Source organism: Gymnoscopelus braueri, assembly GCF_963280865.1.
Source record: "Gymnoscopelus braueri genome assembly, chromosome: 5".
NCBI classification, from domain to species: domain Eukaryota; kingdom Metazoa; phylum Chordata; class Actinopteri; order Myctophiformes; family Myctophidae; genus Gymnoscopelus; species Gymnoscopelus braueri.
Window position 1 is genome coordinate 43878659 of NC_137606.1, and position 27887 is coordinate 43906545.

Genomic DNA, 27887 nt, shown 5'->3' on the forward strand with positions numbered 1-27887 from the left:
TGGGTTAAAACGCGAACCCAATTCGCCCAAACCGCGGGGGTCCTCATGCACGCGCGCACCCCTAACCTAAAAGGTCTTCCCGCGGCTATGGCAAGAGCTACAAGGTCCTATACATTTATTGTGAAAACATTATTAAGAAATATATTTCTACTTTTACTTGTGCTTGTACTTTTAAAGTATTTTTAAAAGCACGTAATTTTACGTTTAGGCTACTTGTAGGCCTACTTTAAGTATTTTTCAAAGCATGTACTTTTGAATACTTAAAGGGATAGTTCACCCCCAAAATTTCTATCGATTAGTCACCCCATGGAGACTTGAATTCATGCATTTGTTTTTAGTTTTTGTCACATTCCTAAGCCAATAATTTGATGACCGGCAGCGGTTCCGGTAGGAGACACAAAGAGTCTCCTTTGTATCTCCTACCGGAACCGCTGCCTACCGGTCTGCTGGTCATCAAATTATTGGCTTAGGAATGTGACAAAAACAAAAAAACATCCATGAATTCAAGTCTCTATGGGGTGACTAATCGATAGAAAAAAAGATTTATTTGGGTGAACTATCCCTTTAAGTATATTTAAAAGCAATGACTGTTTTTTACTCTTACTTGAGTAACATTTTGACTGAGCTACTTTTACTTGTAGTGGAGTAAATTTTGCCAGGAGTATCTGCACTCTTACTCAAGTACTGGGGTTGAGTACTTCGTCCACCTCTGAATACACCTAGTCACACTCGACCAGTTCTTTATGCAAAGTTAGTGTTTCATTCAAGGAGAACAGGATTGATACACATTTGGATCTCATTCATAGAATGCCTCACTTGTCAAGATATTTGATTCGAAATTTTGTTTTATTCCACTCTTACTTTTAGTCTTGTAATAAAAGGTCTATGGGAACAGCAGCCAATCGGACGCAGTCATGACGCCTTTGGCGGTGCAGCATCACCATCAACCTAAACTGAGGAAACTGAAGCAGTTGATGTACCTGAGTCTTGTCATCACCATTCTCTCTCTCACCCTGCTGTTTTGGAAATACAGGTATGTCAAACACGTCTGATCGTGCACAATATGCAAATCATAATAAATGAATAAATGAATAATTACCAAATTCTTGCACTCATTTGTGCCTCCATGAGCATGTTGGTCTTAAAAGGTAACACTCTGTATTAAGGTCAGGTCTATAATGCATTGTAAGCACATTTATAATGCATTATAATGCGTTTGTAACATTCGCATTGTAACACTCGCTATAAATGTTTATAATAATAATATTAATATGACAACTTATAACAAGGTTTATGAAGTACTGGCCATAATGCATTATAAGCTCAGTGGAACAGCACATTATAACTACCATAACATAGGTGGCTTAAAAAGAACCTAATTGAGAATGAGCATGTAATTTCTAGGTTGATATGTCAAGATATCATAGGTGGTTCTGGTCGACATTAGAGGGGACATACATACAGAGAAAGCTTGTTTTAGATGGCTTGGCCTTCAGCCACGCTATAAAGAGACAAATTAAATCACACATGTTCTCATTGGACCTACTGTACAGCCCTCCTAGATGTACCTTCCAGGGACAGAACCCAACAACGTTACTTCAACAACCAGGTGATGTCCTTGTTTCTATGTGTGATAGGTCCGCATGTTGAACCTAATTGATATGAAATGTTTTGGAGTTTGGAGAACATTAGTTGTAGGGAAATCAACATGTGTTCTATTTGCAGGCAACATACAGTAATTTGTTCAAATACAAACACACACACACACACACACACACACACACACACACACACACACACACACAGGGGCACCTGACTGATTTCCAAAGGAAGAATAAAGTATGTCTAGCTAGAAAAGATGTGAAAGCTATAATATATTTTTGCAGGGTTAAAGTTCAATGCACACCCACATGCAGAAAAGGTGCCCCTAGTGGCGGTCAATGGAACGCATACACTGCTACTGTCGGCATACATGGAGCACCGAACATCAACACAAAAGGTCAGCAGGCTAGATAAATGTTTTTTATTTTTGTTTTTTATATCTTTTTATTAAAAGACAATATTCTCTGACACAACTGCAGTCCTCCTCCTAAGATCAATCATGTTCTAAACACCAACAGTGTGCAAGTTTCCGTTCAGCTGATTTGGCAGAAAATCACCTCTAACCAGTCTAATGACTGCAGTCAACTGGTTTAATGTTTGGCTGGGATGAAAGCTTGGAAGCACATGATTGGACACCACTGAGTGAAATGTGTTCATTTCTGTCTCCCTCATCCTCTCAGGTCCGTGTCATTGCTGTGGCGCAGCGGACAGAAGCGGTGGCCTATCGTTGCATCCTCTCATGCCAAGAAACACAATGGGAATGGAATAATCAGCGTAAAATCCAGAAATCGAGTTCTCCACAGAGTACGTTTAAAGTGGCCTTATAGAAAAGGCTGCCATTGCTGCTCCCTCCCTCTTGTCCCACCGCCCACAAAACCAAAAACTTCAGACTTGCCTTCCCTATTCAAACCTGAATACCAGGTTAACAATGAACCTAGCATCTGTCTAAAGAACGTGCTGAAACATGAGAACAAGTGACCAAGACATGTCTGCATAGTATCCACATCTTGGTCAATCGCTAGCATCAATTGAAAGAAAAGGTGACAAGAAGGGGTACAGGGAGAGTGAAGTGCTAGGTGGGGAGTTTATTCCAAACCCTAACTGTAACCCTTTTAGGAAAGGCTCGTGCAGCATTCCTGTGTTAGCTGAACTAAGTGAGCGGGAAGCCTTGTTGAGTTAGATCAGGCCTTGAAGGTATGGGGGTGCCTTTGGTAGGCAACTTACATACTAATGTATGCAATGACTGCAGTGCAGTGTTGTAGGCTGTTAATTTTAATCATCAAATAAATGTATTAATTAATTCATTCATGCTAGGTCAGAATCACATTTCTGTGGGTGACAGCAGCTTTCACTCGGACCATTTCGGCTTTGAGTACGGAACAGTGGATATCCTGTGTCCCCTCCCTGTGGGCTGTGGGGCTCCCTCTCACGTCGCTGTGATTTCTACTGGCAAAGACGGTACAAAAGTACTTGAAGTGAACAAAATGAATTGTCAATGCGACGCATTTAAACACTTGATTCAGTTGAAAACAGTATTAAACATGAAATATTATGAATTGGTCTTTAAAGATTAAGCTGTCAGCAAAAGCGGCCTATTGACACAAGCGGATTTTTTTTGTCTGTCCTCTCAGTCACGGTTGAAGAGCAGCAGCCAGTGTTTGTGGAGGTGTTGAACCAGGAGAAGAGAAGTGAATTTTTTCCTCACAATTTCACCGTCTGCCTCTCTACCATGTTTAATTTCACCAATGTGCTGCAGGTACTGGTCTTAAACACCCAACTTATTCAGTAACTGTATTGTCAACGTTTAGGTGACCCTTGTGAGTCATTTACAGTGTGTGATGAACCTTTCAGCTGGTACAGAGTATAGAGATGTTTAGACTGCTGGGGGTGACCAGAGTGGTCATCTATAAGACCAGCTGTAGCCCAGATACACAGAGGATTCTGGACTACTACACACATACAGGTAAACATGCGTTTTCAACCTGATTCAGTGAAGACAGGGGGATCCTGTCCTATTTTAAGTTACAAAATGGAATTATTTCTCTCCGTCTCCCTCCAAGGTCTGGTGGAGGTGATTCCTTGGTCTATGTCCAGTCACCTGAACATGTCTGCAGGCTGGAATGCTGAACTCAGTCCTGGTCAGATACATTACTATGGCCAGATCCCTGCTCTGAATGATTGTGTCTACAGATACATGTACCAGACACAGTACATCGCCCTGCATGACATAGATGAGCTCATAGTGCCTCAACAAGTGGACAGGTATATTGTGTTTATATCCTGAAAAAACATCGTTAATTTTCCATTATTCGAATAGTGTATGAAATGACAAACCAACTGGTCAACAGACAGACGGAAACAAATGATTGAGTTTCTGACCGATAAAGAAAGTTAAAGTGATGTTGAACTTTAGTAGAGTCGGTCGGAGAGGCTTATTGTCGGTATCAGCCGAAAATGCAGGAGTCTATCCCCGTCACAATGCACTACTAGACCCATAGAGATAATATATCTCTGCTGTCGGGCAGAAACCAGCTAACTCCAAAATGAAACATTTTCAGGAAATGACAAAAGAAATAAACAAAAAGTGTTGTTAGGAGGTTTTGTTCATCATTGATAAGAACAGCTGAATGGACTTCCAAGCTCACAAGGTCAAAAGGGGGTGGAGCCTGGAGTCAGCAAAACCAACTAACTCCACCCCCCTTTGGTGGACTTAGCTGGTTTAGCAGAAAGTATGAGGATCCAATGGAGTTGGAGTTGGTTTTGTCAGAAGCATTTAATACTTTTCATTGGTTCAATATTTTTTTATCAACACACAGACGTAAAGGGTGTTCAATAGCACTGATTTATGGAAAAAAAAATTAGTTAGCTGGTTTCTGCCCGACAGCAACGATATTTATCTATACTGCCCCGCCCCCACCAATACATTTCAATGAAAGTTGCTCACAAGAGCATGAAGCACCCGGAAGTATCTCTACTTCCTGGATTCAGAGCACTAGCGTTTCAGACGATAGAAGCATGCGCGGTAGCGTTTTAAATGCGGAAGTATTGCAATCTCAGATTTGACCACCAGACGACGGCAGCTTCACTGTTCTATCACGGTTCTGGGGGCTTGGCTAGACCTCTGGGAGACACACCTACCATCAGCTCCCAGAACTTACCATAGGACTTGACACACCCATGTTACTCAGACGCTGAGTTGGCGGTGCCCAGGATCGCCTTTGGACCTTGTGGTCAAAAGGAGAAAGCTCTACCGACTGAGTTACCCAGACACTAACTTCGGGTTGTACACTGTGATTACCTTCCTGAAAATTATATACCCTTAATATAGAAGAATCATAGCCATACACCCAAGTGTAGTCATCTGTCAGTCTACTGTTTGAATCAGCCACTCTTTTCTATACACCAATCACAGCCCATTCTCACAACAAGGTAGTCCGTTTAAATATGGCTTCCTCCAATAGGGCATAACAGTGGCGGCCATTTTGTGGTTCCACAGATAGAAAGTTAATATAAATATTTTCAGAAGTCTCTATAGGAGAAATGAATGGGCTTTCTAATCTGCTAGGGTCTATACTGGATCTGCTACTCCATTACTACCACTCAAGCTTTACCTCCAACCCCAGCCTCCACTTTTCTAGTTCAGATTCTTGTATGACTATAAAGTTCAGATTCTTGTATGACTATAAAGTTCAGATTCTTGAATGGCTATAAAGTTAAACTGAAATTCATTGTCTTGCTTTGGTCCTGCTCTTGTATACTCATGGGGGGGGTTTCTGCGTTGTATTCCCTGATTTAGCTTAACATGCTGCGTGGCTAATTCAGGGAGCATCGTATGAATGGAGCCATCAACGGCAAGTGTATTCATCTATTCATTAAAATAAGAACCAGTTTGTAGCTCATTCCCTGCCAAGAATGTGGGCGGTGTGGTCACAGTGGTCATCACAGTGATGGAAGTTCACTTAAAGAAAAGTAATATTGTGGACCAACCATTGTAAACCCCTAACAAAAAAAAAAACCATAAATGTGTTTTTTGCAGTGCATAGTCCTATTTATAGGGCTATGCACATGTGTCATGTGTTCACTAGCCAATCACAGTCCTGAATAGTCCTGAATTGGCCACCATAGTGTACAATGGTGGCCAATCACGGTGCAGGGTTAGGGGGGTACAATGGTGGCCAATCACAGCGCAGGGTTGGGGGGGTGCAATAGGTGTCGATGTCCAAACCTCACATATAGGGGCGGTTTCACCGCCCAAAAACGTAATTATTTCCAATTACCAATTCTGCCAAGAACGTATTTTTTTTTTTTTTGATAAAACATTGATTTTATAAAGATCTCACCGTCCTTCATCTCTCAAAGTGACACATTTCATTGTAGCACACCCGGATACGGAAATGACGTCAATCGAAGATTTCCGTTTCCGCCTGCCGCCGCTCTAAACCTTCCGCTAAATCGCCATTATCTCGGCTTTGTTTTTCTCCGCCGTGGAACGCTGTTTAGAAACGCTGTTTAGAAACGCTGTTTAGAATCTGCTACTACTGCAAAATGGAATGTCGCCGATTGAAAATGTATTCTCTGGGCCACTCACACTAACTACCCTGTGTGTCTACAAACAGTTGAACACGCGATCATAAGGGATTTAGCGAGGTCTGTGGCGAGGTGTAAGTGAGTTTTCCGTTCACATGGCGAAACATGGTGTTTTTACGTTGGGCTGCTGGACAAAGACTCCGCCCCGATAGGAATGATTGTTGTCTGAGCGGCGTGCACGTATCGCCGGTGTGTTTATAAACGATTGGACTTGCGATCATAATGAAAAGAATAAATGTGTGAACATTTTAAAGTTATAAAAAACACTAAATCGCTGGCAGTGGGCAAACACAGCCAGAAATAAGTCTGGCAGAGAATGAGTTAAAAAAAGCAAATTCTCTCACCAACTGGAGAAGTGCCAGGAGGAGACTCACTTCAGACAACATGTTTGCAAACAGATACTTGTACACAGACCAACCGTTAGAGAGTAACATTCAATTAATTCCCTAAACATAATAATTTTTACCAGTTGGCCAGAGCTCCTTCCACTGCTGGAGCAGAAACACGGTGCAGACTTCGGTTACAAGTTTGAGAACAACGTGTTTCCTTCCACTGTCTCACGTCCTCCTCCCACCTCCCAACCTCATGAGCATCTTGCCGGATGCTGCCCCGAGTGGCAGGGAATATCTGGGGTCAACATCCTGGCACACCTGTTCCATGAACCACCTGTTTCACACACCCCTCCCAGTTTCAACAACTATAAGATCATCGTCAACCCCAGGGCTGTGTTCGGAGCCACCGTCCACGGCCTGCTGGACTCTAAGAAGGGTTGTGTTTGGGTCGACAACAACGTGGCAAAGTTGTATCATACTAGGTAAGGAAGAAAGATGGATGGGTTTGCATGTGTGTTCTGTATATAAATGTACTTCACACATTGTGAAGTACGTGTGAAGACCAAAAGTGCGTACAGAAGTGGTGATGGTGTCTCACAAGGGAGAGCGTATAAGTGGTAGCAGTATAGAAGTTAAAGAGTTTATTATGATTTGTAGCTACAGTATGTTCCATCTCTTCTCTAGAGCTCCATATTTGACCAATTTGACAGCAGACCAGATGGTGTATGATGGCCGACTGCTAAACTACAGCCCACGTCTCATCCCTGCTGTTAACACTGTCCTCAGACAGACTGGACTCATACCACTGGACCATACCGAGTAGCAAGGAGGGAGTAGCTGTGTCCCAATTTCGGGGCTGCATCCTTCAAAAGGATGGTACATGGCCTACAAAGGATGCAATAGCCCGAAATAAGCCTTGTTAAACTGGACAATCTACAGCAGGCTTGTACTTGAGGTTACGTGATTGTGCAATTTGCTGCTCTAATGAGTGTGTTTCATTCCATGTATCAGTATATAAAGTGTTAATAAATAAATAACATAATAGGCCTACATACAATAAAACATTATTCATGAAATAAATATAAACTCATTATTACCGTTAATATCATTGGCTCCTATTATGATAAAAGTGAACTGAAAATACATGTACAGTATGAAAGGGATTTATTTTTGTACATCATCAGGTTTTTATATGTATTCTATTGTGATTATTGTTGTAAGGTATTTATATATTTATGTATATTATACTGACTGGTGTAACTTGTTGAGAGTCTGTACAGGCTCTCAACAAGGGTAATTATTGCATTATACTGATTTATGTTATTTTGCCATTCATGCCGTGGCAGACCTGCGGTCAATTTATCCATCATTTAAATTTACCACAACATTAAGTCTTTATAATAAAGTCGGTGACAATCCCCTTTCATACTGCTTATGTTTATTTTTCATGAAGTGCATCCGTTTGATAAGTAGGATGCATAGTTTCCCAAACACTGGGTTGGGACCCATTTCCGGGTCGCGGACAAGTTTTTATGGGTGGAGAGTAGGCTAAATGTACCTTTTTTGAATTTGTTTCCTACAATTTCTCAAGTTATTTCAAAAGATTAAACAATGAAATTATAATCCATTGTATGACACTGTTAACATCTGCAAGCTCACAACGCATCAATTTTTTCTATTTCCGACTTTTTCTATTTCCGACTTCTATACCATCAAAAAGACATATGGGGGGGGAAATAACAGTAGGTGATGTGCAGTTTCTGCAATGAATCTGTGCATAGTAGCACAAATATTATGTTGCTCTATAATAGTTACAAAGTACCTACAGAATAGTATACAGTATATGTCCAGAGATGCAGCATATGGACATGGTAATTGTGTATACTGTATGTAGGCCTACTGTATACACTATGCTGTGTATATAGCATTTCAAATGTGCCAAGTCTGTGGATAATTAGCCCCGATACATGACTGTCATATATTATATGACGGATGACCATCTTGTGGTCCAAGGCTAGTGGATAATAATAATCCAAGATTATGTATAATGTGAATAATTATTTGCTGAAAGAAAGAAAAAATAAAGTATTCATATGCACATTCACCAGACGTACACACATTTTACCATTTCAGATTTTACTCCACACACTTTTCACAAGTTTAGCTTTCCCTGAAATAAGCTAAATTAATTTATAACCACGAGGGAAGATATGGATGGCTATGGGACAGAGTCCTGGACTCCGACAGAGAGGCAGAAAGGCAGATGTTTTTTGTTTGTTCAACTCAATCCAAGGCATCTATCGGCCTGTTGCCATGCTCTGTCCAGTGAATTTGTTTACGTTCCTACAGATCGAGATAATTCACAACCGCTCTATTAATAGATCAACCAGGAAACATACTAGTTTCCTGGTCAATTTACACGGCACTGTTTTCATTGATGTAACGTGATGACCAGCGGACCGGTAGGCAGCGGTTCCGGTAGGAGACACAAAGGAGACTATTTGTGTCTCCTACCGGAACCGCTGCCGGTCATCAAATTATTGGCAAAAAAAATATCCGTGAATTCAAGTCTCCAAGGGGTGACTAATTGATAGAATGGGGGTGAACTATCCCTTTAAGAACACCTCCATTTCTCAAGTAGTTCACTGGTATCACTCTACTGGTATATCTCTACTTTGGGCAAATTTCACAGTTGAAATCAGTTGCTGCAATCAGTAACAAATAATGCCACCCATATTATCACAGCAAGTGTGGACCAGTATAGAAGTTACATTAGACTTTCACTGGCAATGACATGGACATGTGTACCATTTAGCACATTAAAGCTGCAATCCAGAATGTTATTTTAATAATAAAACATTAAAAGGGCCAGGCCAAGAAGTAAAGAAGCATGTCCAAATATGTACAAGAGTTTGGTCTGGTAATGATTTCTAAGTGGGAAAAGCCACTTCACTTGAGAAGAAAGGTGGGGGCTTTTTGCTATAAAGAAGCCTCTTCATGAAATGAGTTTCATCAGCTAATCTTGCAATTGTCCATGGACGTCGGCTTATGCATGGCCAATAAATCAACACTTCACGTCTGTCATCTTTGAGTTTCATTAAAAAAAAAGCTATGGGACACTGAACCGAAACAGGAAATGGGTATGCCACCTTCTGGACACCTGGGAGGCTGGGACTACAGTTATAGTACGATAAATTCATCTGATTGGTGCATGTGAACATGTACCTCTCCTCTACCCTGACTGATACCTAAATTACAAAAACCTAATCTACAGTTATCACTTTTGTTATGGACTTAAATATCTTCCAGGACCGGACGTTCTTGTTTTGTTTTCCAAGTTTTCCAAGAGATGTAGGAACCATGCTAAACCTTTTCAGTCAGGAGCCATAGATACAAAATATCATAGCAAAAGAAATATCTCAATTCATGAAATGACAGTGAATCCAAAACTACTGTTTAATACTGCACATACAAAGTGTGATCATATATTAAAATGTACCAAAACAAATTATATCTGGAACAAATTTGTTTTCCCAAATTTCGCTCACACCTAAATAACATAGGAACTCTGAACTGTTGCATGTGGCCATCTAGAGGCAAACTGAGAAACAGAAAAATGTCTTGTTATCCACATTGTGTCAATAACTAGCGTCTGGCAGGTTTGGGATGGATGAAGACTTTGACTGGCTTGCTGAAGGGGATGGTGCCCTCTATGATGCCCTCTGGTGGTGGAAGGCTGTCAGTGCTGTCGCCCCAGCCTGGCTTAGCAGAGGAGAGGGAGGAGGAAGAGGAGCTGTAGGCCAGGAGGAGGCTCACCTCAATCTGACTTGGCTCTGAAAATGTAAGATGGGAGGGAGGGAGCTGAACAAGGGCTGCACAATCCTATATTAAAATTGGCTTAAGGGGGGGTGGGAGGGGGGTGCCGCTGCCTAGTGGTTAGGGCGCATACCACATATAATAGGCTCTAATGCAGCCCGACAGCAAGTAGTGGGCTCCATTCCCGAGCCCGACGGCCTTCGCTGTATGTCACTCCCCTCCCTCTCTCCTGTACTATGTAGTATCAATCTACTATCAATAAAGGCAGAAAATACCCCAAAATATCTAAATAACTAAATAAAATTGGCTTAAGGGAAGACCGGCGTACCACGTCATCACGCTCATGTCACTATGACTCAGCCATAACCAGTTCCCAATGTAGCTACATACATACGTGTGTGTGTGTGTGTGTGTGTGTGTGTGTGGTACTGTGGTACTGCTCAATATCAGCTACTGTATTATAGGAAGCCGCTCAATTTGGAGGAGGCGTTGCTTTACCCATGATTGTTGTCCGCTGTGTTCGACAAGTATGCCATCTTTTGTTTTGTGTGTAACAATGCTCTGCTTTACATGCACTTTGTAACTGGCTGTTTTCCCTTCATCTGACTGCACTGGCAGTGTTTATGTCCTTTGTGCATCCTGTACTTCTGTTTATGTGGACATAAATAAATATTTCAGATGTGTGTGTGTGCGTGTGCGTGTGCGTGTGTGTGTGTGTGTGTGTGTGTGTGTGTGTGTGTGTGTGTGTGTGCGTGTGTGTGTGTGTGTGCGTGTGTGTTCTACAGACCTGTCCATGCGGTGTGTGACAGGTAGACCTGTGTGATGAGTCTATGTCTGTTGGGTCCAGGCTTCCTGAAGTCTCCAGGTTTGGGTTGGATAACATGGGACTGACCATCTGGGTACAGCACCTATGAACACAGAGGCCAGGTGTGCTTAAACATGCTGTAAATGAAAGACTTACCGCATTATGAAACATGCTTATTTTAGATATTGTTGCTGTCGGGCAGAAACCTCCCATCTCCATATTCTAACTATTGGCATTTTTTCGTAAATTAACGCCTTACTTGATCATCTGAAATATTTATTTTTTTGGGTCTTTTTTATTGTGCTCCTTTTCCTCTAAGCACCTTAACGTCCATTGTCTATCATGCACAGTATAAGTATAACATGCACAGTATACAATACATTGCTGCTATGCTCAGGCACCTTAGTTTAGTTATTTTTTAGTTTTTTTATTATCTCAGGTAATTTGTAAATATGTAGATAACTTGTCTGGCCTTCTGTTGCTCTCTTGTTTTGATCTCCTTCCCACCTGCCCCCCACCCTCTTCTTCTCCCCCCCCCCTCTTCTTTCTATGGAAACTAACGTTGCGATGGGAACGATGTACAAAAAAGAATTTCACCCACTTTTTTACCTTGTAAACCTGTGATGTGACAATAAAACTGATTCTGAGAGCTGATTCTGAGATCATACTACAGCGTCACACAAAAGCATCAAAGGTAGCAGATCTACAAGCTCGAAACGCGTTTTGAAATTGAATCCTGAAAAATAACAGTTTTGGACAGGTTTCTACCCAACAGCAACGATATAGAAAAGGCGTAGATAAATAGATAACTTCAATAATTAACACTTCTCTACCAAAATCCACCAAATGGAATGACGGGGGGTTTCTATAATGTAGATCAGCTATTTTCAAATTGCATAAAAATAAAAATAAAAGTGTTTAAACTGTACCTAATTTTTCTGGGGACCCCTTGAATCCCCTCAACAACCCCTGGGGGTCCCCGGACACCACTTTGAGAACCAGTGCTGTAGACAAGCCACTCGTCATGCTTGGGATTGTGTTAGTGCCCTGAACAACTTCACATTCATTGTAGACATGAAGTGTGATGGAATAGAAGCCTAGCAGCAGCAGTCTTAGTCCCCAGTACCAGCAATGAGAACGACACCTCTAATCCAAACTGACCTGGACTTTAACAGTATTCTGTGGGTCCTGTACATGTTCCAGCGTTGCGTCGATGTCTAGCGCCACCACCAGGCCAGTGATGAACCTCAGAGGGTTGTCCGACTCTCCTGTTGGCTCGATGATGGTCGCTGTTGCCCGGTGGATCTGTTGGCATTAGGACACAGTGTAAAGGACCATTGTATGCTGTACTCGGCAACAAGTATGTATACGGGTCGGATCCGGATGGAGCCTTATGTCCGTTTTCTACGTTAATTTTGTCCCGTCTCTTTGAGTACGTTTTCTGAGAGCTCCGGTGGTACCACTGGAAATCATGGGGGCTACAGTATGTAGCCAGTGGAACTGTGCAAGTTGTGCAACTTGGTCAGAACATTTAAGCACACCTCCCCGACTCCTTTGTTGTCAGAAAACCTTTGACTGAGAACTGCCCTCTAGTGGATGTATTGCTTCATTTGCTTGACATCCATGTCGACATAAAAGGACGCATGGAAGTATGTGAGCAGTGAGGGTTACATAGTTGGAAACTGACTTATTTATTGTGCAGAAAAGTTGTTTAATCAATTTATTAATTGCACCATGCTATTCAGGAAGTTTTAGCAGCAGGTGACATTTTAACCATGTATCCAAACACTCATTAACACACTCATTAACATACTCCTACAACTAACCTGTTGGGGCAGCTGCAGGTGCAGCAGGCCACTCTGTCTCAGTGTGGTCTGTAGGATTTTGACCTGCTCCACTGGCTTACTAGACGACAGTCGGGGCATCAGCTCCAAAAGCTTCTCCACAAAACTGTCCTGCAGGTGGGGCAGCTCTGTCACAAATGACCTGCGAGAGGCCAAGGAACAAAAAAGTGGTTGGACAATGGAAAACAGAACAGTTCTTAACTAGCGGAGTGTAAAAAGTATTGGCCATACAGTAGATGAGACAGAGCTGGTATCCATGACCAATCTTACAGACCTGAGAAGAAAGTGTCGGTTTTAACACCAGTGTTTTAAATGGAGTCAGTGAAGGATCATCCAAGAATGATGAATGATAACTATAATGATAACGATGTGAGCATCCACACTGATGAATGATAACATTCTGTAAACATGTTGAAGATGTTGCATTTTAACAAATGGTTCTGACAGTGATCCCCACGATAGTCACCACTGTCATCGTCGTTATATTTTGTAGTTGTGGTGTGGACTGTTTCATGGCTATCTTTATAGTTTTAGTTCTTAGGTGTGGATGGCCCTTGAGAGACATTACCGTTGAAAAGAGTCAACTTCCTGCATAAACCTCTCACAGCTGCTGATGAGAGGGTCCATCCTGAAGAAAAGACAGAAACATGATAATTCAAGATCATATTCATGTGACCTTCCCCAGTAAACCTCTTAGAGAAAAAAAATCTTCATTTGTAGCAGTTTTTTTTTCTTTTTGTGTATAAGAAAATGATTTTTGAAGCTCATCAATGTATAGTGCCCATAATATATTAGATATAAGCCAAAAATGTGGCACAAATAGCCACGTTATCAGCTTATTAGGCTCTCCCTTCATTTACAATTTAGGCATTTAGCAGAGTGATTTGCATAGAAATAGTTATCTAGGATCATAGGTAAACCAAGAACCTATCATCAGTCTAAACAGTATAATATTTAAAAAGAAATCTATAATCTGTACATTGAAACTATACACACTATAGGATGCCAGGTCTACAAATGACCTGGCATCTGTCTACATACTGTAAAAAAAAATTGTATTAATCTAAATTACATTTTAGCCTTTGCAGCCTGCAAGGTTGTCCTCTCTCCCTCCTTCCCCGTCTCCCCCTCTCACTCACTCTCCCTCCCTCTGTCTCTCGCCAATCGAGGTCTGCTCTGATGACACACAACCTCCCTCCCTTCTCCCTCTATTTCTCTCTCGCTAGCTGATTGGGCTCTGGTCTGATATTGCACACACACAAACAGAAACCATGCCTAAAGCTAGAGGGCCATTTAAGGCGTCAGAAAAAAGGCCACCCAGAGCACTTGACCAAGCTGCCGTATTTGACGAGTTGAGGTGAGAATGTGTCTTTGGGAGGTGTATACGTCTGTGTATAGACCCCTTAACAGATGACGTCACACTGATAAAGAACCAGTATGCGTGCAACCAGTATGCGTGCAACCAGTATGCGCGCAATGAAACCCATCCTATCAGGTCTCGCTAGGACGCGCCTCACTAGCCAACACACAAGAGGGGGTTGGGGTGTGCTGAAACCAGCGCACCCCGAAACAACAGGTTGGGAATTTATTGCGTGAAACAATCACCTGTGCGTCCAGTCTCAATGTTGATAAACAAATAATTGGTCTATACCAACCCTCGTCTGGTGCGTGCAGTAAGGATCAGCTGCAGTGCCTTTGCCTGGAGGCGGACATGATGTATCGTTGCCACGTGTCGGCTCTCCAATCCACCGTACAGAAATTCTAGTTTATATGTCTCCTCCAGGATCTACACACACGCCACATAGAAACATTTACACACAAGTTGATACATAAACACATTGTGCACAAACATACACACACACACAAATCAATGCTCATAATGATAAGAGAAAATAGGCATAAATGACAGTTCATATAGTTATTCGATCACACGCATCTTGGTGGAAAACAACAGGTGATTGTAATCACATGGCCAGGGGTCCTTGGGAGGGTTCCAGAGGGTCCCCAACAAAATTAGTTACCATATCATCGGCTATTTTTGAAGATTTTTGGAAAATTATGAAAAGTTTGGAATAATTTCACATTTTCTTCTCTTCTTAATGAATTGAATACATAGGACCACAATGGAAAGAAGCCTGCCCTCTGGGCTTTTTGTGTTAATCCTTGGGCTTTTTGGCAAACTGTCAATAAAGTATTCTATCAATCAATCAATCTCATATGGGGGTTCCTGGCAGAAGCAATTTTTATACAGAGGGTCCGTGGCCACATGCATATAATCAAATTGGGGGTCCTTGACATGAAAAGGTTTGAGAACCACTGCTGCTCTGACCTGTCGTGCTGCCGATGTGGCTGTGGCGTTCTGCTTGAGGCAGAGAGGGACAGCCATGTTCCACAGCCTCTCCTGCAAGGCCTGACCACATATGGAGCAAAAGGTCAGGGATCACTCAGGACAAAAAGAAGATAACGTTAAATAAACTGTGTATACATTTCCAAACAAAAAGATTTGATTGTTGTTGTTTTTTAAAAGATTTCAGAGGATCAACAGGATGCTACCACAGGTGCAACATCTTCTCACCATCTCTAAGAGGCGATCTGGTGTATGGTAAATGTAACGAGCAAACATTCATACCAAATATAATCATCAAATATAATCATCAAATATAATCATCAAATATAACGTTGCTGTCGGTCAGAAACCTCTTATCTCCATATTTTAACTTGTGGTGTTTTTTCGTAAATTAATGCCCAACTTGATCATACTGCAGCGTCACACAAAAGCATCAAAAGTAGCAGATCTGCAAGCTCGAAACACGGCGCGAAGTGACGGACCAGCGGACCGGTAGGCAGCGGTTCCGGTAGGACACATAAAAGGAGACTCTTTGTGTCTCCTACCGGAACCGCTGCCCGTCATCAAATTATTGGCTTAGGTGTGTCTCCATGGGGTGACTAATCGATAGGAAAAAAAAGTCATTTTGGGGGTGAACTATCCCTTTAACCTGGCTGACACCTACAGGCACACACCACACCCTCCCCACAAACCTTCATGAGCAGTAGCTGACAGCGGAGGTAGGTGGCACAGAACTCAGCAGCTCCAGCCAGCTCCGTCTGTAGCTCCCCAAGCCTCTGGAGGTCTCTGACAGATAGACAGACAGACAGACAGACAGACAGACACGCAGACAGACAGGTGGCGTTGCAGTTACATAGTGCTGGGCCATATCTCAAGTTATCCACTGGAATAAGACAGGCTATGATTTAATAGATGAACAATATGAAAAATCTAATACACAGATTCGGTTCTCCTTCAACATCACCTGCCTCCACAAAAGTTTAATCATTTTATTTTATTTTAATGTTGAGTCAAGAACTACTTTAATTAGAGATGAACACGTATGTAATTGATAGAAGTCTGTGATTAAGAAAACTGAGTGAGAATGTGACAACATTGAGGCATTATTGTCTGGTCCATAAATAATAGAACAAGAGCTATGATTTTATTAACTACAACACACAACCTTGAGTGTAAATAGGTAGACAACACAAAGCAATGAGCACACAGTGAGTCAATGAACATAGTAGCATATGGCATAGGGGTGGGACGATATGGGTACCTCACGATACGATATGTATCACGATATTAGGCCCACGATAACAATATATATCACGATATCTGAAAATGCCGATATATTGCGATATCACGATATATTGCATGAAATTTCACCAACGATATATCACGATATCTGAAAATATCGATATATTGCGATATCACGATATATTGCATGAAAATTCACCAACGATATATCACGATAGTCCTTGTATTCAATTCATAAACACAAAATAGCACCAAACAGTTCAAAATCATCATTACACAAATACAGAGTAGGAAAAACAACGTATCACAAACTTTAAAAAAAAAAAAAAAAAAAAAAAAAAAAACTTTTTTTTTTTTTTTTTTTTTTAAATATCGATATTTTTCGGGAGGATATCGATTATTTATCGCGGGAGAAAGTATCGCGATATATCGATATATCGATATATCGTCCCACCCCTACTATTATGGCAACATTCCTCTACTTTTCTTCCAGTAAAAGATTCTCACGCGGATATTCAGTGAATATCGTATTTCACGTTGCACTGGGGTGAAATGGCGAATGTAAACTGCAGCAACTGTGGAACTGCTCCACGGGTAATCAACTGAAAACGAAAGTAAAAACTCCACAATGGAAGCAGGAAGAAATGAGAAGAGGGAAGGAATGTCTGCCTTTGAGTTGGAGGTGTGGAGTTTCATCCATGTTAGGTGAGAAGGGTGTGTGTGTGTGCGTGTGCGTGTGCGTGTGTGCGTGCGTGCGTCTCGCTCTATTACAGTATGTCTGTGTCTATGTCAACAGTACATGAATGTGTTGTTTATGTACACATGTGTTTCTGTACCGGATGGTGAAGTCCAGCAGGTCCTGTGCTCCCGGTGCCTCCAGGTTCTGGATGGTACTGACCCGGTTCAGGCTCTGCTGGAGGAACAGCTGGGCAGACTCCACAGAACCGGACTCACTGCTGGAGTCCACTGCGTCTAAGCCATACACCTGCTTTCTGCCTGGTAACTGCAGGAGGAGGGAGAGATGAGAGTTCAAATCACTGCTTATAATTTGAACATACTGTACAATAAGTCAAAGATTCAGGTTCGGGGTTTAGGATTAAGCATGTAGAAAGTTAGGTTTCGGGGTTGGGATTATGGAATAGGTTTATGCTTATGCCTGATTTAGTTGCATACCGTTGTCGTGTGACAAAAATAGCATTGTTTTGGTGCCGCGCTACGAGCTTGTAGATCTGCTATTTAAAAAAGATCTTGAACATTTGTGTTGAATATATATATATACGGTATATAACATTTTTAAGTCAAATCTCTGCTTCTGAGGGGTCCCTGGAACAACATATTTTGATGGGGATCGGCGGCCAAAAACATAATTTTGGGGAGAAGAAAAGGTTTGAGCACCACTGATATAGCAACAATAGTTTTTCAGAAAAATTAAGACATTTGTTTTGACATTTGACATTTGACAGTTACAAAATGTTTACTTTAAAAATATATATTCAAAGATTTGCACACATTTTCATGATTTTTCAAAAATAGCAGATCTACAAGCTCATAGCGGTATGTGAGCTTGTATATCTGCAAATTTTTTAACACATTGGGTGCCAAAACCGTATATATACTTCTTTTCAAAAACTGACGTTGAGTGCCAAAACCGTATATATACTGTTTTTGAAAAATAATTAAAAAAAAATTTTTTTTCAATTATTTATTTATTTTTCCTTCACAGCACCAGGAGATATCATTTTGCGAAGATTTAGACTCCAATCCACTTCCTGGTTAACTTCAAAAACCTGTATCTCGGCTCCTGTGTACTATTTTTTTTTACAATGTATTTTTAACTATTTTCAACTGGCTGCAACTATGGAACGGATTACCGAATGTTTTTAATTTTTTCCCCCCGATTGTACGAGACCTCTATGTGTGTAATGAGGAGATCACCGTGAGGACGGTGATCACTGAAAATATTTGTGACTACTTGAAAAAGGTTCAAAAATTGTTAAAAATCCTGGCACTCAACGTATAATATTTTAATAAACCTCTGGCACCCAATGTGTTAATAGCCAAAGAAATCTAAAATAACAGAGATGCGTTCCCGGATTGAATGGGTTAAGTTAGACATTGAATCTGGCTGATTGTATGTGTGTGTGTCCTCACCCTTAGCGGGGGTACCAGGTGAGACAGGCTGTCTCTGAGGTAGGCGTAGTGCCTGAATGTGTGGTCAGAGAACAGGGCCGGCATGGTGGGACAGGACTTGGCTGCGTTGAACACCAGCACCAACACCGCAATGTCTGGGATCAACAAGCACAGTCAAGGACGTTCCAACATATTGAGCTCCACTGATCTCATTCCCCCCAGATTCGGCACAAACATGGGGATGAATTCAATCTACCATTATGCCACCAAAAATGTGGAATGCCCTACCACGAGCCATCCAAAAGTGCGACTCCCTACCTGTCTGCAATTTGCAACTGGACCTAGACAAGTCTTCTAGCTTGCCAAAATAAACTGTTTTTCTGTAAATATACTTTTACTGCTGCTAGGGCTTTTTGTTTGATCCTCTTAGCATTATCGTATAACTGTACATCTGTACTTTTTGCAAACTGTTAATAAAGTATTCAATCAACCTAGCGATGGTCTAAACCAACATCAACTGTGTCTCCAAAACGCTGTCTGAGGTCTAAGGATGGCAGTCCGTCCGTACAAAACTTTGGTCGTAAACGGGATATCTCGAAAACTACGGTCTGGACTACCATGGAAATTTGCCGTGCACCTTCGTGCTCCCCAGATGAACCCTACTGATTTTGGTGACCCCATGGCCTTTCCTCTAGTGCCACCGTTATGCCAAAATGTCTACTTGCACATAACATCTTAAAATGTAATGGACGGATTGTCATGGAATTTAGAGCTGCACAACCTCTAGGGGCAGATCATTTCGGTCATTTATTTTGGTACTTATCCGTGTCATTGTTTTCACTTTCATCTAGCTTAGGTTGTACATTATTTCTGTACATAAAATGTTCCTGTTTTTTAACAATAAAGATGATAACATCAATATAATAGGGGATCCGCTCATCCATTATTATATGGATTGGAGACAAGTGGGTTGTTTTGTGTTTAAAATGAACACAATCTAGATCCAAACATAAGAATAAGCAATTTAGTTGTGTGTAGTAGGATACAGGCTGGGTCGTCCATGTCAGGCTCTGGTGTATCAAAGTAGGGGTGTGTGCTGAGCAGCTCTGGGACCAGGGGCAGAACCAGGGTAGGGTGACGCTCTCCCACAAACTTCAGACACCTGGAGAAAAAAAAAATCACAAATATAGTAGTATGCCTCTACAAACTCTGCAAGGTTTGTATTATGACGATTATGCAAAATAATTGCGATTATCTCAAATAATTGTGATTAGACGATTGTGTATTAATTGACACACGAACAGACAGGCGTCAACACTTACTTCCAGACGGAGTTGCGGTCGGTGGGATACTTGGTGAGGTTTTTGAGCAGCTCCAGCAGGGCCAGCTGGATGCACTCTTTAGTGGAGACGTTGGTGTAACAAAGTAACTCATGCAGGGCCTCCCTGATGTCACGAGACGAGTCCTGGAGAGACACATGCCAAAGACACATACTAGGACTGTTAGGACAATTAAAAAAAACACCTATTTCAATAATGAATGCAACTTTAACTCTAAAACTTTTATTAAACAAGAATTAGTAGGCGTGTGTATCACAGTGAATTTAGGAAATGTGTTGGGAAGTGTGGGAAAGAAATTGAGCTGACACCCGTCAGAATGCTCTGACATCACTTGAAAACAAAGCAGGTGCACTGACAGCGAGGCCGAGGTCAACGAGTGTGTCAGAATTGAATAAATAGGACACAATGCAAACAAGTCCCCAGGACTTTTTGTAGCCTAAATGTTTTTACTGTACCTCCGTGCTGTTTTCATTTTCAACTAATAAAGTATTCAATCTATCTATGTGTGTATGTGTATGTGTATGTGTATGTGTATGTGTATGTGTATGGGTGTGTGTGTGTGTGTGTGTGTGTGTGTGTTGTTATACCTCCAACACAGCCAGAACCGTGTCCAGCTGGTCCTCTCGGAGTGTGATATTAGTGGAGATCTCTCTCAGTGCGTGGATGGACTGGAGCCTCACTTCCTCGATCTCATCATTGAACATGTCAACCAGGAAGTCCAGGCACTTCTCAGCAAAGCTGGCCGACGAGCGCGCCAGAAGGCACAAGGCCTCCACTGCCGCAATACGAACCTCTACAAGGAAGGAGGACAAAAGACATGCTCGTCTTCATTTCGCTTTTCTTTTCTTTCCATTTTTAGGCATTCAGCTTAAAACATATACAATCATGTAGCTGACTAGCATTTGGCCGACTAACATTCATAAATGTGAAACATTTATTTTACAGGTAGGTCTCTCGGAAAGCTAGCGTTAAGAGAAGCACAGCTTGGGTAACTGATGTTTTATTTGGGCGGACCGAAATTAGCTGATCTATAAACTCACACTTATAAGCTCTGTGACGTGTTGTAATATTAATAGTTCGGCTATCTGTAACCTCTTGCTCACCTTCACTCTCTCCAACACAAAATTATGCATTTAAAAAATATTTTTGGGTGGTGCACTATGTTGTCACAATGAAGGCAGGAATGATCACAATTGCTCACATGAATCCAACAGGGAAAACATGAACCAGCCTGTAGCACGGTGGAGTGGGTTGGTTAAGTTAAGAGTCTGAGCCAAACACATAATCGTACCATACATCTCATCCTCAAGGCCATGGACGAAGGCGCCGCAGGCCCCCGAGGCAATCAGGTTAACAGCGTTTTTGTCCACCTTCTCTTTGGGCGCGTCATCAGCCCACTTCCTGCCCGAGGAGAACTCTCCAGAGGTATACAGCTCCTTGGCACGCTCATGGGCTGTACGTTTCCTCTGTGAAGAGCGATGTGCATATTAAACAACCACTGAAAGGTCTGGGTAGAGAAGTTAAGACTCAGAATAAATGCAAGGAAACAAAGAAACTAGGTAATCATCAAACTACCAGCCGATGACCCGATATAGGGCAAAACGTTGCTATTATCAGCCAATACCAATATTTGTATATCGGTGCCATCTCTAAATTAACATTTGTATTACTACAACTATTCCTTTCACCATTAATATTGTATCTGTTTATGTGTGGATCCTACTCACTCTGAGGTCAGACATCAGCTTCTTGTCCAGGGTCTGCTCCAGGAAATGAGGACTGACTTGCAGCATGGAGCCCTGCACACAAACACACCTTGTTTTAACTTTTTTTTTTTGCACAGCATCAAGTATAGCTGTACCAGTAATAGTGTGTGTGAGTGTGAGTGTGAGTGTGTGTGTGTGTGTGTGTGTGTGTGTGTGTGTGTGTGTGTGTGTGTGTGTGTGTGTGTTCTGCTGTCTCCTCACCAGTGTTTTGGCCGCCTGCACCCTGACCATCCAGGAACCATCACTGACCATGTGACTGATTTTCCCAAACGAGTCATCCACCATACGGATCTCCTCATTAGATGATGGGATGGGTACAATGCTGATTGGATAGGGGATACAACAAGGCACCAATCAACACATGGCAGAGGCAGGATAACACGCACAATGTCGGACATGAAACAGAAATGTGGTCTTCCTTATTAAACACCCTGGGAAGGACAGCGATCTGATATTTTCCGCGAAGGTTTTCCCAACAATACAGATGCTGGGGTGGTTCCGAAATTTTCAAGGATAAAGGCTTTATATCTCTGCAGGATTTCGAAAAACTTGCATTCATCTTCAGTAGACTGAACTTATTTACTTGTAGTGGTTAATACCCATCTTTTAAAAAATATCTAATATCCGTTTTTTATGTTTCTTTTGAACTGTTTTCTTATGGTTTTGGGCAAACCACTTTTGTGTTGCATTGTTGTTATACAAACGTGCTATACAAATAAACTACAATTCACAATTACTGTCAGCTGTCTAGTTGACTTACCTTTCTGGGTAGAGTTGGCTGAGCACCCAAACCATCTGTACTGCAGCAGAGCGCACCTGCTCATAGTCATCCTTCAGTAACCTGCAGGCCTACACACAAACACACACACACACACACACACACACACACACACACACACACATGTATTGTTACCACTCTCATTTCAAACCTTATTCAAACTTTAGCTTAGCTGGCAGCTACCTCAGTAGGGCAGCTGAAAGAGAAATGAGTGGAAGTATAGAGCAGTGTACGTGAAGGACTGCAGTTACCTGCTCATAGACGATCTGACTAATCTTCATTCCTCTCTCGTGCACCTGTAGCTGAGAACAACAAAAAGGCACATAGAATTAAATATATTCAAATAGGCTAAGACTGCCTGGCTGAATGACACATTTTAGGGTTCACCAGTTCACGAGAGTTCCAGACACTGTGTGGGGATGGCAAGTAGGTGACCTACCATGGCTTTGATGGCTGCTGTGCGTACTCTGGGATCCTGGTCTCCAAAGTAGTCGCTGATGACACTCTGGACATCCCTCACGATGCCTGACAGAAAAAATATAGTAAACCACATGAAACCACATTTCATAATAGGTGAAGCTGATCTACAAGCTCACAATGTGTCGCAATGTGAAAGATTCTAGCGCAGTTGTATCATGGGGGGGGGGTGTTTACGACCTACAGTTGGACAGAGTTTCTTCCTTGGCCTACTGGGATTGTGCATGCAAAGTTTTACACTGATCGGTCCATCGGTGCCCGAGATTAGTTGCTCAAAGTCAGACAGATGGACAGACGGACGGACGGACGGACAGGGGCAAACATAGGTCTGCATGCAGGTATTTAAAATGTCTGATTTCTTAGTAGGTGACTAGGTAACTCAGTGGTTCTCCAACTGGGATCGGGTGGAACCCCAGGGGGTCCAGCGGGTGCCCAGCTAAATGACCGATAGTTTGTACACTCTGAGTTCGGTGGGCCAGTGGTAGTATGCTTAATGCATAGCAAACTGGGGGTCCTTGAAATTAAAGGGTTTGAGAACCAGTGATCCAACTCACCAGCAGATGTGCCTGGTCCCTCGTTGTCTTTGGTTAGAGGTCTGTCCACAGTGCCCAGACACCCCAAGAGCTGCAGGCACTTGTTCCTCACCCCAAAGTATGTATCTGACAGGTGCTGAGAGATAAAACGACAGAGAGAATACAAATAAATGGCAATAGAGCGATGTAAATAATGACGATCGGCCATAATCACGATCGGCCAATCCTAATCTCTCTATAATTGTACTGTAGCTCAAATTGTGTCCAAAAAGGTGTGTGTGTGTGTGTGTGTGTGTGTGTGTGTGTGTGTGTGTGTGTGTGTGTGTGTGTGTGTGTGTGTGTGTGTGTGTGTGTGTGTGTGTGTGTGTGTGTGTGTGTGTGTGTGTGTGTGTGTGTGTCCCACCTTACAGGCCACCTCTATGAGCCTCTGCCTAATGGCAGGGCTGTCAGGCAGCTGTGAACCAATGGCCAACAGGGTATCCAGCAGCTGGGCAAGGACCTGGTGGGACTCTGGGGATGACATGTGACAGGACACGTGACTTCATAAACCTCAAACCTCATAATCATTCCATCTGTGAATTAAGTGGAATGTGCATTGAGTGTGTGTCCACATTTCTTATCCCCTTCACTTTCGACTCAAGCACATGAACCCTGGCGTCCCATGGGGGCGATCATCATTGAAAATAGCAGATCTACAAGCTCATAAGCTACTCAGAGTTGTATGTATGTAGATGTGTGGTAACTACAGTGAGGGAGCTGATTGTAGGTGTGGTGCTCCACCTTAGCATTCCATCACCCAGGGGTGGAAAGGCTAAGAAGCCTTTAAATAAAAACAAGACAGGGTGTAGTAGCTCCCATCTGGATCCTGGAATCCAGTCAGTGATATCAGCCATCTATGCCGCATTACTCCTTGGGCCAGGTTTCAGCCTGATCATCCCCCATTCACTTCCATTATAAAAAATATGCGGCGCTGATCTGTCCAGTGTGCTCAAGAAATTTGGTGCTGTTCGGTCCAGCGGTTTTGTGAGATTAGCCCAGGATTGTGTGTGTGAGACCTTTTTAAAGAGAAAATAAGTGTTATCTTTATGTGTAATTAAGCTTCTGTGGGCCTGTATGTTTCTATTCCCATATGTCTGTCTATGTATGCGTCTTACTCTCATTGCTAAGGGTGTTGTTGATGACGTCATCGACAATGCAGTCAGGGTTAAAGCCCTGGGTCTTAGACAGCCGGCCCAGCAGAGAGGCGATCTTCAGCCTCACAGAGCTGTCTGGCTCCTGACAGAGAGGGTAACAGCCACGTCAGTTACATTACAGATAGTAAATATTTTTTTTTTTTGTTGCCAATTCCATTTCTGAACTTAAACCACTTAAAGGGATACTTCACTTTCGGGTCGGGGAAACATTTAAAAAATATATTAAAAATAAATGAAAAAAGTAATGGAAAATTCATGGCCCCCTCACGCATTAGAGTGTCCTACTAATGTGTGAGGGGGCCTTTATTTTGCCATAACTTCTTTAATTTTTTTTTAATATATTTTTTTAATGTTTATTTTATGTGAAAGTGAAGTATCCCTTTAAGCCCTACTCAAAAACATTCAAAAATCTCTGCAACGTTCTGCAACGTTTCATTGCATTGCTTGAATTGCATCATTGGTCTGAACTAGGCTTAAAAGGATCCCTGGCTAATAAGCCAAACATGCCTTAATACATTAACACATGATGTCATTTGTTCATGTATGCCCTATGGAATGTTATTAGCATGTCCTAATAAAAAACTACTTAATACTTCCTAAGGTTAATATGAAGATCAAAACAATATCTTAAATACGTTTTATTAGCATAATGCATTCCATAGGGCTGGACCACACATGGACAAATGACATCATCAACCTGCGACGGGTGTTGTCCCAGTTCAGTAAAAACTAAATATTTGTTTCCATAATTGCCATCATTCCCAGTTCCCATCTACTGGTGCTTGCCTTGTAGTAGTGCTCCAGTAGGACCCGGACCACGCCCTCGATGCTGTCTGCCTCCACGGGCTTGCGAGCAAACAGGAGCAGGTACTGGAGGGCGTCAGTGGAGTTGGTGGCCTTGCACAGGTCAATGTGCAGCGCTGCAGACTTACTGGGCTTCGACAGCCGGAGCTTCTTGGCCGGAGCCTCATCGTGGGGTATCTGTTAACCCATTAAAACCAGGAAAGCATCAGTGTCATTTTATGCTTTGGCTATTCACATTCACAAATAGCAGATCTCAAGCAAACATTTTTAACTCAAATCTTTGCTACTGGGCGTCCCGGGAACAAAATAATTTTGAGATGGGGGTCCGCAGCCAAATACATACTGTATAGTTTTGGGGGTCCTTGACATGAAAAAGTTTGAGAACCACTGATATAGCAACGAAGGTTTTTTCAGAAAACTGCCTCAGGTCGTAACGGGTTAATGGCTCAGAGTTGAGAAATAATCTCTACAGCAAAACATGTCTTTCCCCCCTATAAACCATAACATAATGTTTACATCTACTTTATTACACCTCTATTAAACATAACATTGTGTCACGTCAACTGTCTCTTTTCCCTCTATAAATCATTATAATCCTATTTTTCTCATTTACACCACCCATCTACACGTCAGACGGTTGGTTCAACATGTATCTGCAGAAGAGGTCAAATGGATGAATTTAAGAACCACAACAGCTTCAGGTTAAACAGGTCATGTGCTGTTACTGTACGATGACAGGTTGCAAGGGTCCTCAACAGGACCTCAGCAGCACTGCTGGTTTTCTATACAACTGCATTCTGCAACTGTGTCCTTAATGTCAATCTATCTGACTGTCAGGTCATGGGACCTGTGATACTTAGCATGAGAATGTAAATAAAACTTACAACATTACTGTACAGAAAACCAGAAATACCTGGAGGGATAGAAGACTAACAGGACTATAGAGGTCTCACAGGACCACGTCTTTACTTATCATAATTAGCTTGACTATAGATGGAAATGACAGTTAATGCTTAATAACATATTGTTATTTGATGGCACATCAACATTGTCGATTATATTTAGCTAGGAAGTGGTGGAAAGTAATAAGTGTATTTACTCAAGTAATTTTGAGGTATTTGTATTATAGGCAAATATTGTACTTTTTACTCCACTACAATTATTTGAAAACTAGTTACATTGTAGATTTTTATTATTATTACAAAACATACATTAACCACTTCAGCCCTACATATATATATGTAGGCCATTTGAAAATAGCCGATCTACAAGCTCACATCTGCTAATTTCAAAAGATTTTTTGAACTTGTGAAATGGGACATTCTGCATAATGAGTACTTTTACTTTTGGTACTTAAAAGTAAATTGTGATACCAATACTTTTGCACTTTTACTCAACTACATTTTGAATACAGGACTTTTACTTGATTCACTGCCTTGCTGCCTTTTTGCTTTTATTTTAATGTTTTATGCTTTTGCTTTTCTTTTATTTGCTTTATTGTTAAATTAGTTGTACTTTTTCTGTAATTGTATTCTTGCTCTGTAAAGCACTTTGAGCTGCATTTCATGTCATGAACCCAAATAAAGTTTATTATTATTATTATTACTTGTAACTAGCTCTGGTCCATAGCCTAGAAGGCTATGGACCAGACCTATCTTGTAACAGACATTGCAGTATTGATACTTTTACTTAAGTAAAACAATTTAGAACTTTTTCCACCACTGACAGGGTATCATTTGACCAATGGAACGTTCTGTTATTCTTATTAATAAGCAAAATTACGTAGTTATCATATTATGTCCCCAAAACTATATATATAAATGCACACGTATTGTTGTTGACATGAATATAGTTCATAGTAAACATGACAGACGTTTTAACTAAATACACTCTGTGTGGCTGTAAGAGATTAAAGCTATGTCACTCACCGTAACAGTTTTAGAGAATTCCTCATAAACTCTCTTTTTCAGATGAGCTGCCATTATTAATGAAATATGATGTAAACAACCTGCTAGCTGCTAGCTGCTAGCCCACTGAAGCTAGCGATGTAGCAGTGTGGAACTGCGATGTGCGATTGTCCCTCTTGGCTCTCCGTAGCGTTACGAAACGCGAGACGTGAATCAGCAAGTCCAGTTGATCAGTGCAGAGCCAGTCAGTGGGGGACGTGGTGGAAAAAGTACTCAAGTATCAATATTGCAAGTTGTGAGCTTGTAGATCTGCTATTTTCAAATAGCCAAAGTTTAAGGGCTGAAGTTGTGTGTATGTTTTGTAAGCTATATCTACAAAGTAAC

The 27887-nt window shown here is 41.7% G+C and overlaps 2 protein-coding genes across 2 annotated transcripts; one reads left to right on the top strand and one right to left on the bottom strand.

The window, feature by feature from the left end:
- Positions 1–892: 892 nt before the first annotated feature.
- Positions 893–7855, top strand: LOC308085058 (uncharacterized protein). The gene is made up of 10 exons (XM_080428085.1): positions 893–1033; positions 1554–1609; positions 1887–1999; positions 2283–2406; positions 2917–3060; positions 3234–3358; positions 3454–3565; positions 3663–3864; positions 6659–7003; positions 7206–7855. The coding sequence occupies exons 1-10, from the start codon at positions 915–917 to the stop codon at positions 7342–7344; spliced, it is 1479 nt and encodes a 492-aa protein (XP_080284211.1). The 5' UTR covers positions 893–914; the 3' UTR covers positions 7345–7855.
- A 1499-nt stretch (positions 7856–9354) lies between these two features.
- On the bottom strand, positions 9355–27664 carry ints4 (integrator complex subunit 4). The gene is made up of 24 exons (XM_080428518.1): positions 27525–27664; positions 25579–25773; positions 24754–24874; positions 24003–24109; positions 23621–23735; positions 23029–23114; positions 22841–22891; positions 22572–22660; positions 22013–22133; positions 21773–21844; positions 21337–21511; positions 20633–20838; positions 20028–20170; positions 19752–19867; positions 18727–18860; positions 17412–17578; positions 16026–16119; positions 15316–15396; positions 14642–14772; positions 13555–13614; positions 12969–13128; positions 12304–12447; positions 11125–11245; positions 9355–10354 (listed from the first exon to the last, which is right to left on the bottom strand). Exons 1-24 carry the CDS (start codon positions 27576–27578, stop codon positions 10167–10169), a joined length of 2931 nt encoding a protein of 976 aa, XP_080284644.1. The 5' UTR covers positions 27579–27664; the 3' UTR covers positions 9355–10166.
- Positions 27665–27887: the final 223 nt, after the last annotated feature.

Coding starts and splice junctions, on each gene's coding strand:
- ints4 (XM_080428518.1), bottom strand. CDS start 27,578: ATGGCAGCTCATCTGAAAAAGAGAGTTTATGAGGAATTCTCTAAAACT. Junction 20,839..21,336: donor CCTTGAGGATGAGATGTATG/GTACGATTATGT, acceptor CCTTCCTTGTAG/AGGTTCGTATTGCGGCAGTG. Junction 20,171..20,632: donor CGGTTCTGGCTGTGTTGGAG/GTATAACAACAC, acceptor GTGTCTCTCCAG/GACTCGTCTCGTGACATCAG.
- LOC308085058 (XM_080428085.1), top strand. CDS start 915: ATGACGCCTTTGGCGGTGCAGCATCACCATCAACCTAAACTGAGGAAA. Junction 2,000..2,282: donor ACCGAACATCAACACAAAAG/GTCAGCAGGCTA, acceptor TCATCCTCTCAG/GTCCGTGTCATTGCTGTGGC. Junction 3,359..3,453: donor ATTTCACCAATGTGCTGCAG/GTACTGGTCTTA, acceptor TGAACCTTTCAG/CTGGTACAGAGTATAGAGAT.